The sequence below is a fragment of the Poecilia formosa genome, unplaced genomic scaffold (genome assembly GCF_000485575.1).
Source record: "Poecilia formosa unplaced genomic scaffold, Poecilia_formosa-5.1.2 Scaffold44, whole genome shotgun sequence".
NCBI classification, from domain to species: Eukaryota; Metazoa; Chordata; class Actinopteri; order Cyprinodontiformes; family Poeciliidae; genus Poecilia; species Poecilia formosa.
In genome coordinates this window covers 1,986,856-2,002,431 of record NW_006799983.1, presented here as the reverse complement: position 1 = coordinate 2,002,431, position 15,576 = coordinate 1,986,856, and the positions used below count along the sequence as shown (strand labels likewise).

Sequence of the window (15,576 nt, the reverse complement as noted above, 5' to 3'; positions counted from 1 at the left end):
TCAACTGCTTATGCTAGCTAACCAAATGTATAACATCCTTCAATTGTGTTCAGACACCGCACAAAAACAATAGCTTTAAGTCAATGGCTGTCAAACCAGGTGGTACAAAATATGTCCCTTAATGTTGGGTTCAGAGTGAAGGACTTCCGGTAGGAATTACTCTGAAGTGAACGGCTCTGTCTTGTGTTTGAATAAATCGGGCTAAAATACCAAACAAAGCATGTTTGCTATCCGAAGCAGAGACGTCTTATTATCCGACACCAGCTGAAGAATGACTCAAGACAGAAAAGGAAAAATATATGAGTAGTGAAGAGGACAGAAATGAACAAAACAGAATTTTTTTCCCCACATAAAGTTCTTAAAACTGAATCATGTGGCGTCAGTTAGATGAGTAAAACTGCAAGGTGACATTTATCTCATGAGAGCTCTTTAGTGACTCATATTATAGAGATCTCAGCATCTGTTTTCAACGCCTTATGAGCACAGGATGTTGATATAATAAAACAGAGGCAAGCATTAAGATGAAGAAGACATTCTGAATAAATGTCTCATTACCATATGAGTTACTTTTGTGCAAACATATTACAGAAATTAGTCCAGATAGTGCTTGTGCATGTGCATTTAAATCTATACTGGTGTCATCCTTTCTAAAATTTATCTCAGTCAAATGCGATGTCCCTGTAAAATTGACTTATTTTCTAATTCCAACAATTTTAAGAAAGTATCTGCACATTTTTGTGTTCTCTGAAATTTGTCTAGAAGAGAAATGATTCTTCAGACTGCTTGAAGTCTTGTGAAGGTTTTTTTTTTTTGTCTGTTTCTTTGCTCTTTGTCACAAAAGTACCTGCTAATGCAACAAAATTGTTTCTTTTGTATTTATTAATCACTTCAGTACCATTCAAGAATTAAGAATAGAGAGTTTCAGTGGCCTGACGCTTCCTTGGCATCTTCTTATCCAATACAAATGTTTTTAAGCACATCTTGCAGAATACTTTGCCATCATCAGTCAAATGAATAAAAGGCAGCAACAGTCTAAAAATACTTTGACCTTCATGAACTGTGGAGCAAAGCTACTTTTGCAACGTCTTTTAAAATATCGCAAGCTTGCAAAGAAACAGGATGGTTTTGAGTGGTTGTAAAAATATTACTACTTTTATGAGTAGTTTGAATTGCCTGGAGTAAAAACCTAAAGTGTGTTATACATCTTTAGAATTAGGAAATCAAAGTGGATTTATATTTTTGAAGGACCAGGATGACTTGAAAGAATTGAAATAACAATTGATTCTCCTCTTTACCAAATATACTGAAAGAGAATGCCCATTCAAGCCCCTGCCAGTTTTGTGTTGTGCTTGATGCCAGTTATTGTTGCTGTTGTCAAGGCGATGGCACAACCAATTCTTAGTGTTTAGGACAGCCGATACAAACAGCCTCTTTCCTTTAAAAATGAAGTATGCTTTGTGTCTAAAGAGTTTGAGTATCATCACAATACATCAAAATAGAAATCTGTAAGTTCTGTGTGACAAAACAAAGAGCTCACACGGGAGTTCATACATCTGCAGTAAATGTTTTTAGGTTACACAAGATAACTCAGCCAGTAATGAGGCAATATTCTCTGAGCAAGTGAAAGCAAATGGGAAATAAAAGATGGGAGTGAAGGGCAAACACCACTTCATTTACATGCATTTCAACCATTTTTCTTATTAAAAGGATTTAGATTCAGAGCGCCTGGAAAGTCTCCGGGGATAAACACAGCAGCGTTTGACTTTTAAAACAGTCACGTTGAATAGACAAACAGCTTTCCGAGTGCAAATCAATAATCGCAGACAGCAAAAGCCTTTTTTTTTTTTTACTGATATGGAACTTCAAAGTGTGACTTAGGAGTCAGACTGGCTTAAAAAACATCAATGGAAGAGGCAATGTATGTGAGTGAGGTTGTGTGTGTGTGTGTGTGCGTGTGTGTGTGTGTGTGTTTAATGGGAGGACTGTGAGCGGCCAGGGGTCCTGGCAGAGTTAGCTGCAGCCCACCTGGACCGCAGTCAGTCAGAGGATGCTCCGCGCGTTTAAAGACATCAGCGCTGCAGAGCTGCATCACTACTTGTTGCTGCAGCTTCAGCACCAACAGCACCTCAGAGGCACAGCTAGAGCACGGAGAGACCGCACGCTTCGGAGGGCAGAGAGAGAGAGAGAAAAAAAATGCGAGCTGCGTGTGTTTGGCCATTTGTTGTCTGGATGTTCGGCTCTCAGCGGGCAGCTGCGGAACAAACGCTCAACGACTCCTCACTTCTGGGAGAGGAGATGTTCTCACACACGGAGAGTTTACTGAATGTTTCGGCCAAGTCGGGGAACCGGACTTCGGGTGTTTTCCTGCTGGACTTCGACGACGGGATGCTGGAGGACTGGCGCGCCCTGGCCAATAGGAGGAGCAGGGCGAAGGAGTCGCAGGAGTGCTGGGTTAAGGTGCTGCTGGTGGCCGCCTACTCGCTCATCATCGTGGTGTCTCTGTTCGGAAACACGCTGGTGTGCCATGTGGTGGCCAAAAACAAGCGCACTCAGTCCTCCACCAGCTTATTCATCCTGAACCTGGCCGTGGCCGATATCTTCATCACAGTGCTTAACACACCGTTCACTCTGGTAAGACAACTTTACCGGAACTGTCCCGCTCGCCAAATATTTTGTCGACGAGTTTGAAAGGGTCCCACTTTCAGTGAAGCTCACCAACAGCTATTGTTGCTTTGTTGAGCATTTAACGCACCCGTGCGTAATGTCTCTACAGCACTAAAAATACGTTAAATAAAATGTAAAAGTGTGAACAAGTTTTATGTTGGTAGATTTCAGTCAGTATTTATAAGCAATAATAATAGCTATCAATAATCTGAAATAGTAAATTATCAATTATTTTCAATGAGATTAATTTGGAGTGACTGTATAATTTAAATACTTCTAGTTCTTGTATGATTAAAATAAATGTATTCATTAGTGAGGCATAAACTTGTATGAGACTCTGTATTATAACCTTGAGTTAAATAACCAAATATTTAAAATAAGATCTTAAGTAGCTTTGCTTAAAGCTAATCACCTTGCAGCTTTTCAGCTGTGGTTTGAAATCAGAATTACTCTATCAAGAAAGAGGTGCAGCTTACTCTGTCACCGTCCATGTCTTTAGGAGTTTGAATTATTTCCAAGCAGCCAAATTTGTCTGTTTTGTTTGTATGAAAAAAAAAGAAAAGAAAAGAAGTGATCTTTCTTTCAATATGTTACAGACTCAGGTGGGGGAGGAGCAGCGCTGTACTAATATATTCTCCAAAGCTTAATAAACTTTACCCTTGTTGAATTCGTAGCTGTAATCTGAGCTCCCGGGTGTTTGTGTTCCCTCAGGTCCGCTTTGTGCACAGGACCTGGGTGTTTGGGAGGACAATGTGTCACATCAGTCGCTTTGTACAGTATTGCTCTCTGCATGTGTCCACTCTGACCCTCACCGCCATCGCTCTGGACCGAAGACAGGTCAGCTCGTGCATGCACTACAGGGTTTGCCCTCGGTCTTTGCTGAACTGCAGGGTTTTTTTTTAGTCAAATCAAAAGACGATCTTCTCTCTAGTGCTCTCCCCTGCTAAGGGTCTGTATTCAGTCTAAGTCTAAGTCTGTATTCAGATGAGGAGTGAAAAGATAGAAAATATTGAACACAGGACACCTTTAAACACATGAACACTTTTAGAATTTAATTTCATCTTAGATTTGATTTTTGCAAAGTTCGAGAAGAAAGTCTGTGTTGCTGACAATATGAATCTTCACAGCATCCTTCCTATTTTTAGGTCTGCAGAAGGTCAAAAACACTTCTGTTTGCATTTCCTCATATAACTCTACAAACACGCCTCCTCTCCTCTTTCCTTCTTCAGAATAAGGCTTTCCTCATAATGGCAGCTTTTGATTGATTTCCATATTACAGGCTGAAGATGAGAGGAGACGAGGTGACATAAAACCAGCAACCTGAAAGGATCCCATTCAGGGAACGTCATGACACCTTAGCTGTAATTATCTGAAATCTGCTTTGTCTTTGTTTTAACAGGTGCAATATGAAAACTCTTCTTGAAATTAATATTGAATGTGAGATTCATTAAATGTGAACATGCTCCATCTTCAAAGATGCTTTTTAAAAACAGCATTTCAGGCAGATTAACTGTGCTACTAGCTTTCAGGTCCGTACAAAAAGATTGAGTCATTCTTTATTTCTGTATGTATTTGTTTCCAGTGAGCCAGATTGTGATCTCTCAGTGGTGAATGAGGCAATAGTTTTCGAGGCTTTATAAACTTTTAAAGTTTGGTCTGCTTTTTTAGTCATTTTGTCGTCATTTTGATTCACTACGTCCCTTCATTTAATCTTAAAAGCACAAAAGAAGTTTAGTTGTAATTTAAGTGAAACTACAGAGAAAAATGGAATGGTAGAAAATGTAAGAATAGGTAAAAAAAAAAAAAGCAATAAAAAACACCCTCCGATTGCATTTTCATTTGTTACTTCAAATAAAATACAAATGAAATGTTCTTTTCTTCAACTTCATTTTAGATTCTGCTTCTGTGACCAGAGGTAACAATGAAACGCGTCGGGCCGGGGTCCCTTTCAGCTAAGATGTGATTGAAAAGCGCATGCTGAAAGCACATTGTATCTGGAGATATCCTACGCTTTTATGAACTATGGCCATGTTTTCTAATGTCTCAGTCTTCTGTCTTTTTCTTTTGTCTGGCTGAATGAATGGATGAATGAAGAAAATGATGAGTTCATGCAGCAACAACACTCACATTGACACCAAATACAACAAAGGCCAAGACAATTGGAAAAATAAAGTCTATCTGAATACAGTAAATTATATTTCACCCCCACTGCTGCTTTGGAATCACACAGCACTGTAGTTTTTAATGCTTTTAGGACGTACAGCTTCATCAGCAGTGCATTGAGTTTATTGTGTGTTTTGGAACAAAACGGGACTTTATTGTGAAGCATTGTTAAATAAGTTAAAACACACACACACACACAATGACTGACATCTACAAAGTCATCATGGAGATCTATGAAGTCTTTATTATCATTCTTATTGTTGTCATGATTTATTATTATTATTATTATTATTATTATTATTATTATTATTATTATTATTATTATTATTATTATTATTATTATTGTATCCTTAGTGCTGCAAACCTTGAAGGATCTGAGATTCCTCAAAAAGTACAGCCTGCTGTGTCCCTTTTGTAGACAGCTTCATAGTTGTGCCTCCAGTCCGGTCTGTGGACTGGAGGTATTTTTAATTCTCCACCACCTCAACTTTTTTTCTTTCCCCCAAATGATGCAAATATATGTGTTTGAGCTCTTCCTGCTCCTCCTGAAAGTTGCAACCATCTCATTTGTTCTTCTCCCATTGAAGACAAGATGATTGTTTCCACACCATGTCACAAAGTGAGTGCAGTGTTGTGTAAAACACACCTCTGCAACTTTTATTTCCAAAAGATTCTTGTGCAAACTATGTACTCGGGAAGGGTGGAGTGGGGGAGGTGTTGCTTTCAGTTGTGCACTTATTTGTGTCTCATTATGGTTTGTGGAATAGAAAAGATGGCTATAAGCATTTGCAAAGTGCTGCTCCTTTTATGAATGTTTTAGTGGTTGGCAAGTGTAATGTTCTCTCTACGGTGTTTGGCTAATATTGATGCTTTACAGCCTAATTCTAGTTCTTAATGGATCCTCAATAGACCCCAAACATGGATCACATCTTCAGGATCCATTTATTCCTCATTGAAGAAAACGAAGAGTGGTCTCTTTTGATCCATTATCTTTGCATCAAAAATACCGCACTCGGTTCTTCCAGTTGAATTTTTTTTTTTTGTATGCGCTTTATCCTAACTTGAAATTCAGTTCTACATGTTTCTACACATTTTAGCTATTATACCATTAGTTAATTTTTACATGTGTTACTGAACTAATGGTTGGTTATGTGCAGAATGCACCAACTTGTGCTGCATTAAAATGGACTGTCTTACGAACGGCCAGTTTGCATGCAGCCAACATGTGGATAAACAAAGAGGTGATGAGCAATGGGACAATTTGTTTGAGAATAGTCAGACAGGGTGCAAAAGTACCAAAGTACACAAAAACCTTGCTTTTAGGAAACAAAATAAATTGAATCTCCTCAGAGGCTGAGAGGCTGTGCAAGCAGGAGATGAAAGATGCACTTGATGAACCTGCGCACAATGAGCAGATGATGACAAATCGGATTAATGAAAGTATCTGGGTTATGCATGATCTTGGTCTTTTTATTTCACAAAAAACTGCTTTTTGACATCAGCACATTTATGAACTAATTTGTCAAAACATTTGACAAGAGTAGCATTGCAGTATTCCTGCTGTAAGTTGTCACTTCATGTCATAAGTTACAGAAACATAAAAACAAACCCAAGGTAATTTAAATAAATCTGATGACTAAAGCGAACCATGCTTCTCACTAAAATACAGCATGAGTGACCAAAACACTTTATTTGGAACAATCAACAAAATAAAGGCTTCTTTGTCATCCAAGTTTTTTAAAATTTGTTCCATCCCTTTGAGTGATCAAACTTGAGTACTGCTCTGATTCCACAGACAAGTGGGAATCTATTGATTATAATCTATCTAGACTCGATGAATAACTTGGATGTTTGAAATGATCAGAAACAACTAAACGAAGTGCGCTGCATTGAGAATTCATGACAATTATGAAGCATTTTCTGTTTCTGAATTAATTACATAAGTGTTTCTCAAGTGCCATGTAACAACGATATTTAATCTTACTTTACCTTTGCATGTTGAGTGCTTGAAGTGGCTGACATGACATCAGATTTGGATGCGGCAGGTCATGGTCACCTGCCAAGATAATTTCTGCTTTTCATCCATAATTGTCTGACTGTCCTGTTTTATATAAACTGATTAAACTCGGCAAGAATAGGAAATTATTATTTTTTTCTGTTGTAACAGTGATTTTTGCAATAGTTTCTGCAAAAAGTGGCAGATTATGTTGAAAAAAACAAAAAAACAAAAAACAATTGTGACTGTTGAATTTGTGGCTTAAGGCTCATGAAACTCTGCCAAATTGCCCTCCACCAAAGCCAAACAGCTTATTCTCCTTTCAATTAGAGGATTTGCACCTGACTAGGAGCATGAACGTTACCCACAGTGGAACTTCAAGCTGATTTTAAGTTGCAGAACTATAGGAAGTAAGCTGCAGAATAATCTCTGTGTAGATAGATTTCCACATTCAGATATTTATCAAAACGAAAAAGTCTTTAGCAAGGGTTTGAATTCTCCATCTATTAAAGTTATAAAATTTCACTGAAGCCACTTTTATTGCCTCAGAAAGAAACAGCAAGTGTTTGAAACATACCCACCGAACAGTGATTTGTAACAAGCATGATGAAGATGCTGTAATAAAAGGGTAATTTCTCAGCATTCTACTTTTTAATTATTTTGTGAAAAGTGCTAGGTTGTGCCCAGATCCTCTTGACACACCTCTATATCCTTTGGTCAATATCAGTGTGTAATTCTTCCTCCTCACTTCAAGAAAATTATTTGCATTCATTCTAGCAAGTCTGTGTGGATAGCCATTAGACTAACCGCTTTTGTGGTATTTTTTCCCCCTCAAAAATGTGTCGTCTCTTTCCACTACTACACAGACGACTGTCAGATTTACCTGCCTTTGACACCCAATAATGCATGTTCAGTCCAACTTATTAAATTGTCTCGATGTTGTAAAGGGTTGCTGATCTAACTATCCATCCCATTGCATTAGTCTTGTTGCATCACAGGCTGCTGTTATCATGGTGTGTGTTGGGGACCAGATGGAGGATTGGAGCTGGTGGGTGTATAGAGATGTGCATTTTTTGTATGGAGGAATGTGTTTCCATTTTGCCTGCACACCTAGGTTTGATTTGCCAGTCTCTCACTATTCTATCTCCTTCAGAGTCTGACCTGAAAGTCGCTCCCAAGGAGCCATTACTGAGCACCTTGCACATGCATAATTATATCTATTAAATTAACCTTTCCCGGCTTGTGTTTTATGTACAGGGTTCCAAGCGTACTATGCACATTTACCTTATTTTTGCACAGAATCTTCTATGCATTTTCTTTTAAAAAAAAAATGGTCTTGAACTTTTTTTATTATATTACGTATCAAAAAATATCAGTACCATTTAATGCAACACTTTTATTCATTTGAAATCTATAAAAAAATGTGTCTGTCTCAAGGATAACATTGTCTATGCCAGCAAGAATTTATGAAAGTTTATTCTCAGAATTACAATATTTAGTGGAAAGTGGATTATTATATTGGCTCTGGTCCAATTCTCAAGAGAATTTAGAAAGCAAATTCAGATTTTCTTTTGCTCAATAAAAAAAACAAACAAAAAAAAACAAAAAAAACAACAACTTTATTTTAATGTTTCTTTCTATGAAAAACAAAATCAAAGTTTTCTCCAGAATACCGATTTCAGTGCTATGTCATGTCTGTCCATTGTTGTTTTTTTGTGAGTCATTATAAAAACAATCATTGCCATTTTGTTTTTAAACTAGAACGAGACACATAATCTTAAATATGATGTATATTTTCTTTTATCCACAGGCTCAAACATGGACACTTCCACGACTGTCACTATTACTATTTGTTTATTTACCCTTAAACTGCAGAGAAAACACACTTTTGGCGTAGGTGTCAACAAGCTCCTGGCATGATTCTGAGTGGATTTTTTATTTGGCCGGCTACTTCTATCAGAAGTGATAGAGGTCATTAAGATGGACTGGTCTCCTGCCAGAAAAGACAACCCACTGGCTTTTCAATTCATGCTTCATGAATTTTCAGTGGCATTGATGTTAGCCTGCTTTATCCAGACCCCCTTCTGATTTGACTCCGCTGGGTGTTTCAGCAAAACACCGACAGCAAACATACCATAAAACTATTTTCTTGAATAAATTAGAGTAATAAAAAGCTTCTGGAACAACTCTAACCTTGACATTGCTGAGCATTTTCAAAATATTCTGGTTTTCACCTTAAAACATACCAGTGTTAATGAGCTATACCATATCTTCCTGGGATTAAGCCAGGATTGTTTCTTCGCAATTCATCCAAATGTTATTCTTGGTGTCTGTATAGATTTTTAGCGTTTATATGTCATTTTGACTCTGTTTGAGTAGATCTGCTGGTCTATCAGTTCCTGTGTGTCGTTAAGATTGCATTTCTGCTCAGTGTTTCTCATGTTGACATTTTCTGCTCCATACTTCTGTAATTCCCTCAGCTCCTCACACACCTTCAGCCTTTTTCCATCTGGTGATTCTCTCACCTCATAGTAGTATTTTATCAGTCACTTAGTCCTTTTTCTCATGGTCAGATCCTCTGCTGACCTGAGTCTGTTGCCTAGTTCCTCTGGGTTCTTTTGCTGTTGCTTGTCGTGAGTCTCTTTATGTTTACTGAGATTCATTTATTCACCATTCTCCTCCTGTCACTTGTCGGACATCATTGTTTCGGTGTTCTCATCAACACCAAAACATTGAACTGCATAGAATGGACAAAAACATTATATCCAAGCCTGTGCACCTACTTTTAGTTTTTTTTTTTTTTTTTTAATTACAGAGGTTCCATGAAAGCATCAGGAAAATTCAATAGATCTTTTTATTTATTTTTTTCTTTTTTAGCTCCTCTGAATTTTTTTGTAGATAGACTCAGTTTCTTATCGAACCACCTACAAAGAAAGCGCCCCCCCCCGACCCCCCTTATTTCTATTTGACAACAAAAGCCGACGGTACATTGTGTCTCCCCCTTGAAGCCTCTGGTCAATAGAGCTTCCAGTAAACAAACTGACGTTTAATCATTGTCTTTTAAATCAAGGCTAGTTTTTTTTTCTTTTTTTATCACAACAAAGGCCAAAAATAGACAAATACTTGTGGGGAGTAGTTAATCCTAAATGCTGTTCATGTCTTCTTCAAATGTGTTTCATATCGATTTGCAGTGTGTTTGTGTGTGTGTGTGTGTGTGCGTGTGTGTGTGTGTGTGTGTGTGTGTTTGTGGAGAGGTTCATCTGTGTTGTTTGCTCCGTTTCCTCAGGTGATACTGCATCCGCTCAGACCGCGGATGACCCCAGCACAAGGCGGTGTTTGGGTGGCTGTTATCTGGATAATGGCCAGCTGCTTTTCCCTACCACATGCAATCTACCAGAAACTCCTGACTTTCACCTACAGGTACGATTCTTGACACTCAAACTTGTTCACCACTTAATTAGTTCAGAAACAAACACACACTTCCTATTTTGTGCCTGAGAGACAAGAGTGACACTTGACTTGATGACTTCAAAGCAAATAAGCAATCCTGTTCATTCTTTTGAAGATTGGTGTTTTTTTTTCTTTTAATTTGATCTTGTTAAAATAGTAAAAGGAGAGCTGTGTAAAAAATGAACTTTGCTCCTCAAATAAAACAGTTGATAAGGGAGGATTAAAAGGTGAACAATCAAAAGACAAAGTCAGATATGGCAAAAGTGTCCTTAAGATGATTAAAAGAACCTTACGAAAGGGTTTCTACCTCCTTATTTTTGTTACATTGCTGGCCGCCCTCAACCGGGGACTTTTTTTTTATCTGCAGAGATAATAAAACCTGGTAAAGGTCGCATGAGGACAGGGGTTCAATTTCCAGCAGGACAATAACCTTAAAAGTACAACCAGAACTACAAGGAAGTGGTTAAGGTCAAAGTATATTTATGCGTTACAATGGCCAAGTCAAAGTTTAGGTTGAAATTCAATTGATAATCTGTTATAATAATTGAAACTTAATGTTCTCACCTGCTCTCCATTTATTCTGTCTGAGCTTGAGTTATTTTGCCAACCAGAATAAGAAAGGAAAAATTTTTGCAAAGCCGACAACGACTCGAAAATGTAATTTGTAACAGATTTCTTCTGCTTTTGTATGTTGTCACACTTGCATGTTTGACATCATTAAGCAGATTTAATGTAAAACAAAGACAAACAGAGTAAGTAAAATCCATTTTTGGGTGATTTTGAAAGCTTTGCAAATAGTCCATCTTGGAGACTATTTGTCCGGCCATCAGATTGTGACCTAAACCTCAAGCGGTTTGGTTATGCAATGGGACTTTGATGCCTGACATCAAGTCCAACTTAACTCAAAGGTTTTGAGTAGACTAGTCAAAGTGCTCAACATAAATCTGAGGATCAGCTGGTGAATGCCTGTTAGCTTTAGGTTGGCCACACAGAAAATGAAGGATTCTAATAATTTCACAATTTTGGAACAAATTTCAATATCTGTTCCAGACCTGGTGATCTTTTGTTGATAAAAAAAATACTTCACCAAGGCAGTCCACCAAAACTGGTTTTACTTTCGGTGCTCATCAAACAGCATGAGCATTTTTTTTCTAAGGCGTCTTCAAGTTCAAGAAATGTACCAAGTTCTGACCTAAATTATTTCCCTCTCTCAACTCTCCTGATTTTCCCCAACCAGCCCAGAAATGGAGCGCAGCCTTTGTGTCCCAGATTTCCCTGAGCCATCAGATGTCTACTGGCAGTACATTGATCTCCTGACCTTCATTCTGCTGTACATGCTGCCGCTCCTCATCATCACTGCGTCCTACACCACGGTGGCTCGCAGGCTGTGGCGCCACAACGCCATTGGCGACACGACGACAGCTCAGCACGCCACGCAGAGGAGGAAGCGGCGGAGGACCTTGGCCATGCTGCTCCTTGTGGTCGGGGTGTTTGCCGTCTGCTGGTTTCCGCTCAACTGCTACGTGGTGCTGCTGTCCAGCCAGGCCATCCACTCCTCAAACACCCTCTTCTTCTGCTTTCACTGGCTCGCAATGAGCTCCACCTGCTACAACCCTTTCATTTACTGCTGCCTGAATCCCACCTTCCGCCAGGAGCTGCGGCTGCTCCTCGACAGGTGCCGCCTGAGGCAGAGAGCGGCGGTCGGGTTGGAGCCCCAGCGAGGCCCCCCGGTTGCCTGTGCTCCATGTCACCGAGCCGCCTGGCCCGACAACCACGAGTCCTCCAGGCCGAGCCACGCTTTGTCACGCCCAGGCCAGGACTCCTTGCAGCAGAGTCATGCCTCCTCCAGTCAGAGCCACAACCTCAAAGACGCACATGTGCTCTTCACGGCCAGGCATCCCCTCACTGGGAAAACAGACATCTTCTCGGTGGAGCCCATAGTGGCTGCGCGATAACTAGACACAGCTGCACTCTAGCTCAGCTTTAAACTCCTACAAAGGTTTCTTCTTAACATTTCTGTTGTGTTCATTGGTCTTTATTAGGTTGTTTGTTCAGTAATGTTCTCTAAAAACCCTCTGAGGCCTTCGAAGAACATTTGGATTTCTACCGAGTTGAAATTACGCACAGATGGACTCCAATTTACAAATGAAGTGGCTTCAGAAGGCAGACGACCACACTGGATTTCATCTCGGAATATCTGAAGTAAAAGGGATTGAATGAAACTGCAAATAGCACTTTCCCAATATTTATCGTTAACAATATGGAATTGTCCTTTTTCTTCTACTTCACATTCATGCACCGAACTCAAGAGTGTAAATAAGGAGTGCTGAACAAAAATGCATTGCACACTTATTTATGTTTGCGAAAAAGATGAAAACCATTCTCCTTTTTCCTTCGGTTTTACAATTATGCACCACTTTGATGTCTTGTACATTTATTCCACAATGTCGGCACTTTGTTTATATAACACTCACACAGTCTTAGCGTTCAGGTGGAACGTGGCAAATGTCACAACCAGACAGGGGTTGTCCTGTCAGATCGTCAGTTCCTGAAACGACACTCTGTGTGGACACTGCTGACACAGTAAAAAACTTGTAGGGCCCAAATTAGGTCATCTCTTAAGACTCCGGGAGGGACAAAAAAGACTTTATCATGAGGTCTATTCAGTGTTATCTCCATTTTGGGGCTTCTGGATGGTTGGAAAAGATCTATTTTTGATTTTTGCTCTAACTTTTTTTTTCTGTGTATATAGAGTTCCTCTACTAAGATCTTAACATATTTTCATAAATGTAGAGCCAAAAATGTAAGTCAGAAGTTTCCTGGATATGCGTTTCTTGCTATAATGGTGTTGGTAAAAGTGGAAAATCATGGAACAAACAATACTTAAGTCAAAAGACGCTGTGAAGAATAGACATGGACGTCTCAGTGGAACTTCTTTCAGAGCCATATGACAAAAAAGGACTTATTTTTTTTCGGTGTAATACCCTCCCCCACACACACACACACACACAAATTACTGCACTCCATCTTTACTATACTTTTGTTTACATCTCTCGCTTTCCATTTTGCACATTTCCGCTATTTTCCCACACATTATCACAATTCATCAACTGCGTTGCCACTTTGCTTTAACACTTCTTCACCATTATGTACGATGTTACAGCTTCTGTTATGTGTCACAGCAAAATCTTATGTCAGTTGCTAGGAATGTATTTTACACTGTGAGCACAATGACATAAAAATATGCAACTACTAGCAGAGCCTGTATATGAGGTATGGAAAAACTGTATCTGGATTCTTGACTGTAAAGGTAAGACTTTCACTTTGACATTCAGACAAAGGTGAGATAAACCCTTTCTGGAAACAGCCTAGTGCCAGCCTTTTTGGCAAATCAGTCTGTCAAATGGTATAAAGGACTAAAGCAGCTGAATCAGATAGAAACACAGATACACTTGGCACAAAAGGAAAGCAAATTGTGTTGGTTTGATTGCTTTTTTTGCTTTAACAATGCCTCTTGGATTTGAAAGCCCCTTCATTTCTCCTTAAATGGTGCCACAAAATGCATTGGTGGGTTGAGCAGCAGAGAGTAAACTATGGGTTGTGCAGATGAAAACTAACTAAATCATTTTTGTTATAACCTGACAACTTAATTTGCAATTGACTACTGGTTTGTGTCCATTTCTTGATTAGATAATTTAAGAATGAAGAAACAAGACACTGTCTATTTTCTACCCAGGGGGCTCAGCAGCGCTTAGCCTTTCATAAATACATCTTGGCACCTCCAAGATCCCAAGATCACCAAACCGGTGGCCAGTTTGGGCAGCAGTGTTTAACCAAGCTGGTCACCAGTTTGGTCAATCACTGCTGTGGGTTTACATCCTGCTGTCAACCAGATTTTGTAGGTCTGTTGGCAGATTACTCTATAATCTCTCCTTCTTAAGAGTGGAGGCATAGTTTCTGATAAGCCTTGCTCTTATACTGACAGCTTGGAGGGCAGACGTTGGTCTAGACTCTGAATGAAAAGATATGGGTTGCACTGGTTGCAGAATGTGTCAAGAATATCTCCCGTGATGACGAGCCTTGATTTTCCAGAGACAGAGATGGCATCTCACACTTTCACACTGCTTTTCACCAGAAGCTCTTTTGCATTGGCAGAAAGGATTGGCGAGTTTCCTCAACTCTGCTGCTGCTCAAACCACAAATGCATTTTCCTTTCAAATGTGTCACAATCCAAGGGGAAATAAACAAGCTTCCTGGCGGTTTAAAAGTCACTGCCAAGAAGCACTGCTGGAAGGAATCTACCAATCACAAATATGAATGGTCACTCAGTAGATTTATGAATATGCAAATCTGTTTTACTTTATTTTCATTTTATTTATTTCTTCATGGCTTTTAAAATCTCATTTTTCAAACAATATCAAAGGAGAGCTCATTTTATCTGATTTAAACTCCCCCCACACACACACTTTTCTCCATTTCTTTTATCTAAGAGTTTAAAGTTTTAAAGTTTAGAATTGATATTCCATTGTGACATTTCCATGTAAATTTATGCTTTATTATAAAGTTCAGAAAGCTCAGTTTTAATGGGTGTAGCTTTGATTCAGATTATAATGGATGAATGTGTGAATTCAACAATCCTGTTTAATAGGAAGTGATAAATAACACATTATGCATTTTTATAGAAAAAAATAATCATGACAGCCTGTATTCTTTCGGTTCTGTCCTGATTCTGCATAAACTAGTTTTTTGGCATTGTGATGAGCTCAAACCTTTGGTCCATCCTGGCTGCTTTTAGTACATATAGCTCTTACTGCATACAATGCTACATGCTAATGCACTAATGACTACAGGTCCTTCTTTGTACCGAGAAATTTCATTTAAGCTCAAAAGCAGAACTTGCTGACTTTCAGTTCAGAAAAAAATCCCAGACTCCAACATGTAACACCGTGGATCAACTGTGTGCAGCTGCATGGCTTCAACGTTATCCCTGCTGTTGGCTGCTGCAAAAGAACGTTATCTGTTTTAGCTCTGTTTGTTTTGCAGTAATTGTCAAACCGTTTATAACCTCTATTGGTCTACAAGTTGCTAGAGTCATTAATCCAGCAGAATCTATTAGCTTGTTGTGCTAATTAGCCTGGTAGATGTCACCAAGCGCATCAACGCCTTCCAGCATTGGAGGGTTAGCATAAAATCTGGGAATTACATCACACCCAATTTAACCCAAAGGTTAAACATTGAGGTTGCAATGTTTTCATTGCAACCTTAAAAATGCCTGAAAAATTAAATACATGTTTTCAGCAGAT

General features: G+C 39.0%; 1 protein-coding gene across 1 annotated transcript; it reads left to right on the top strand.

Annotated features, from left to right (window-relative positions):
• The first annotated feature begins 1,735 nt into the window (after window positions 1-1,735).
• gpr83 (G protein-coupled receptor 83) lies at window positions 1,736-14,690 on the top strand. The gene is made up of 4 exons (XM_007551955.2): window positions 1,736-2,631; window positions 3,376-3,501; window positions 10,110-10,243; window positions 11,511-14,690. The coding sequence occupies exons 1-4, from the start codon at window positions 2,194-2,196 to the stop codon at window positions 12,226-12,228; spliced, it is 1,416 nt and encodes a 471-aa protein (XP_007552017.2). The 5' UTR covers window positions 1,736-2,193; the 3' UTR covers window positions 12,229-14,690.
• The last annotated feature ends 886 nt before the right edge of the window (window positions 14,691-15,576 follow it).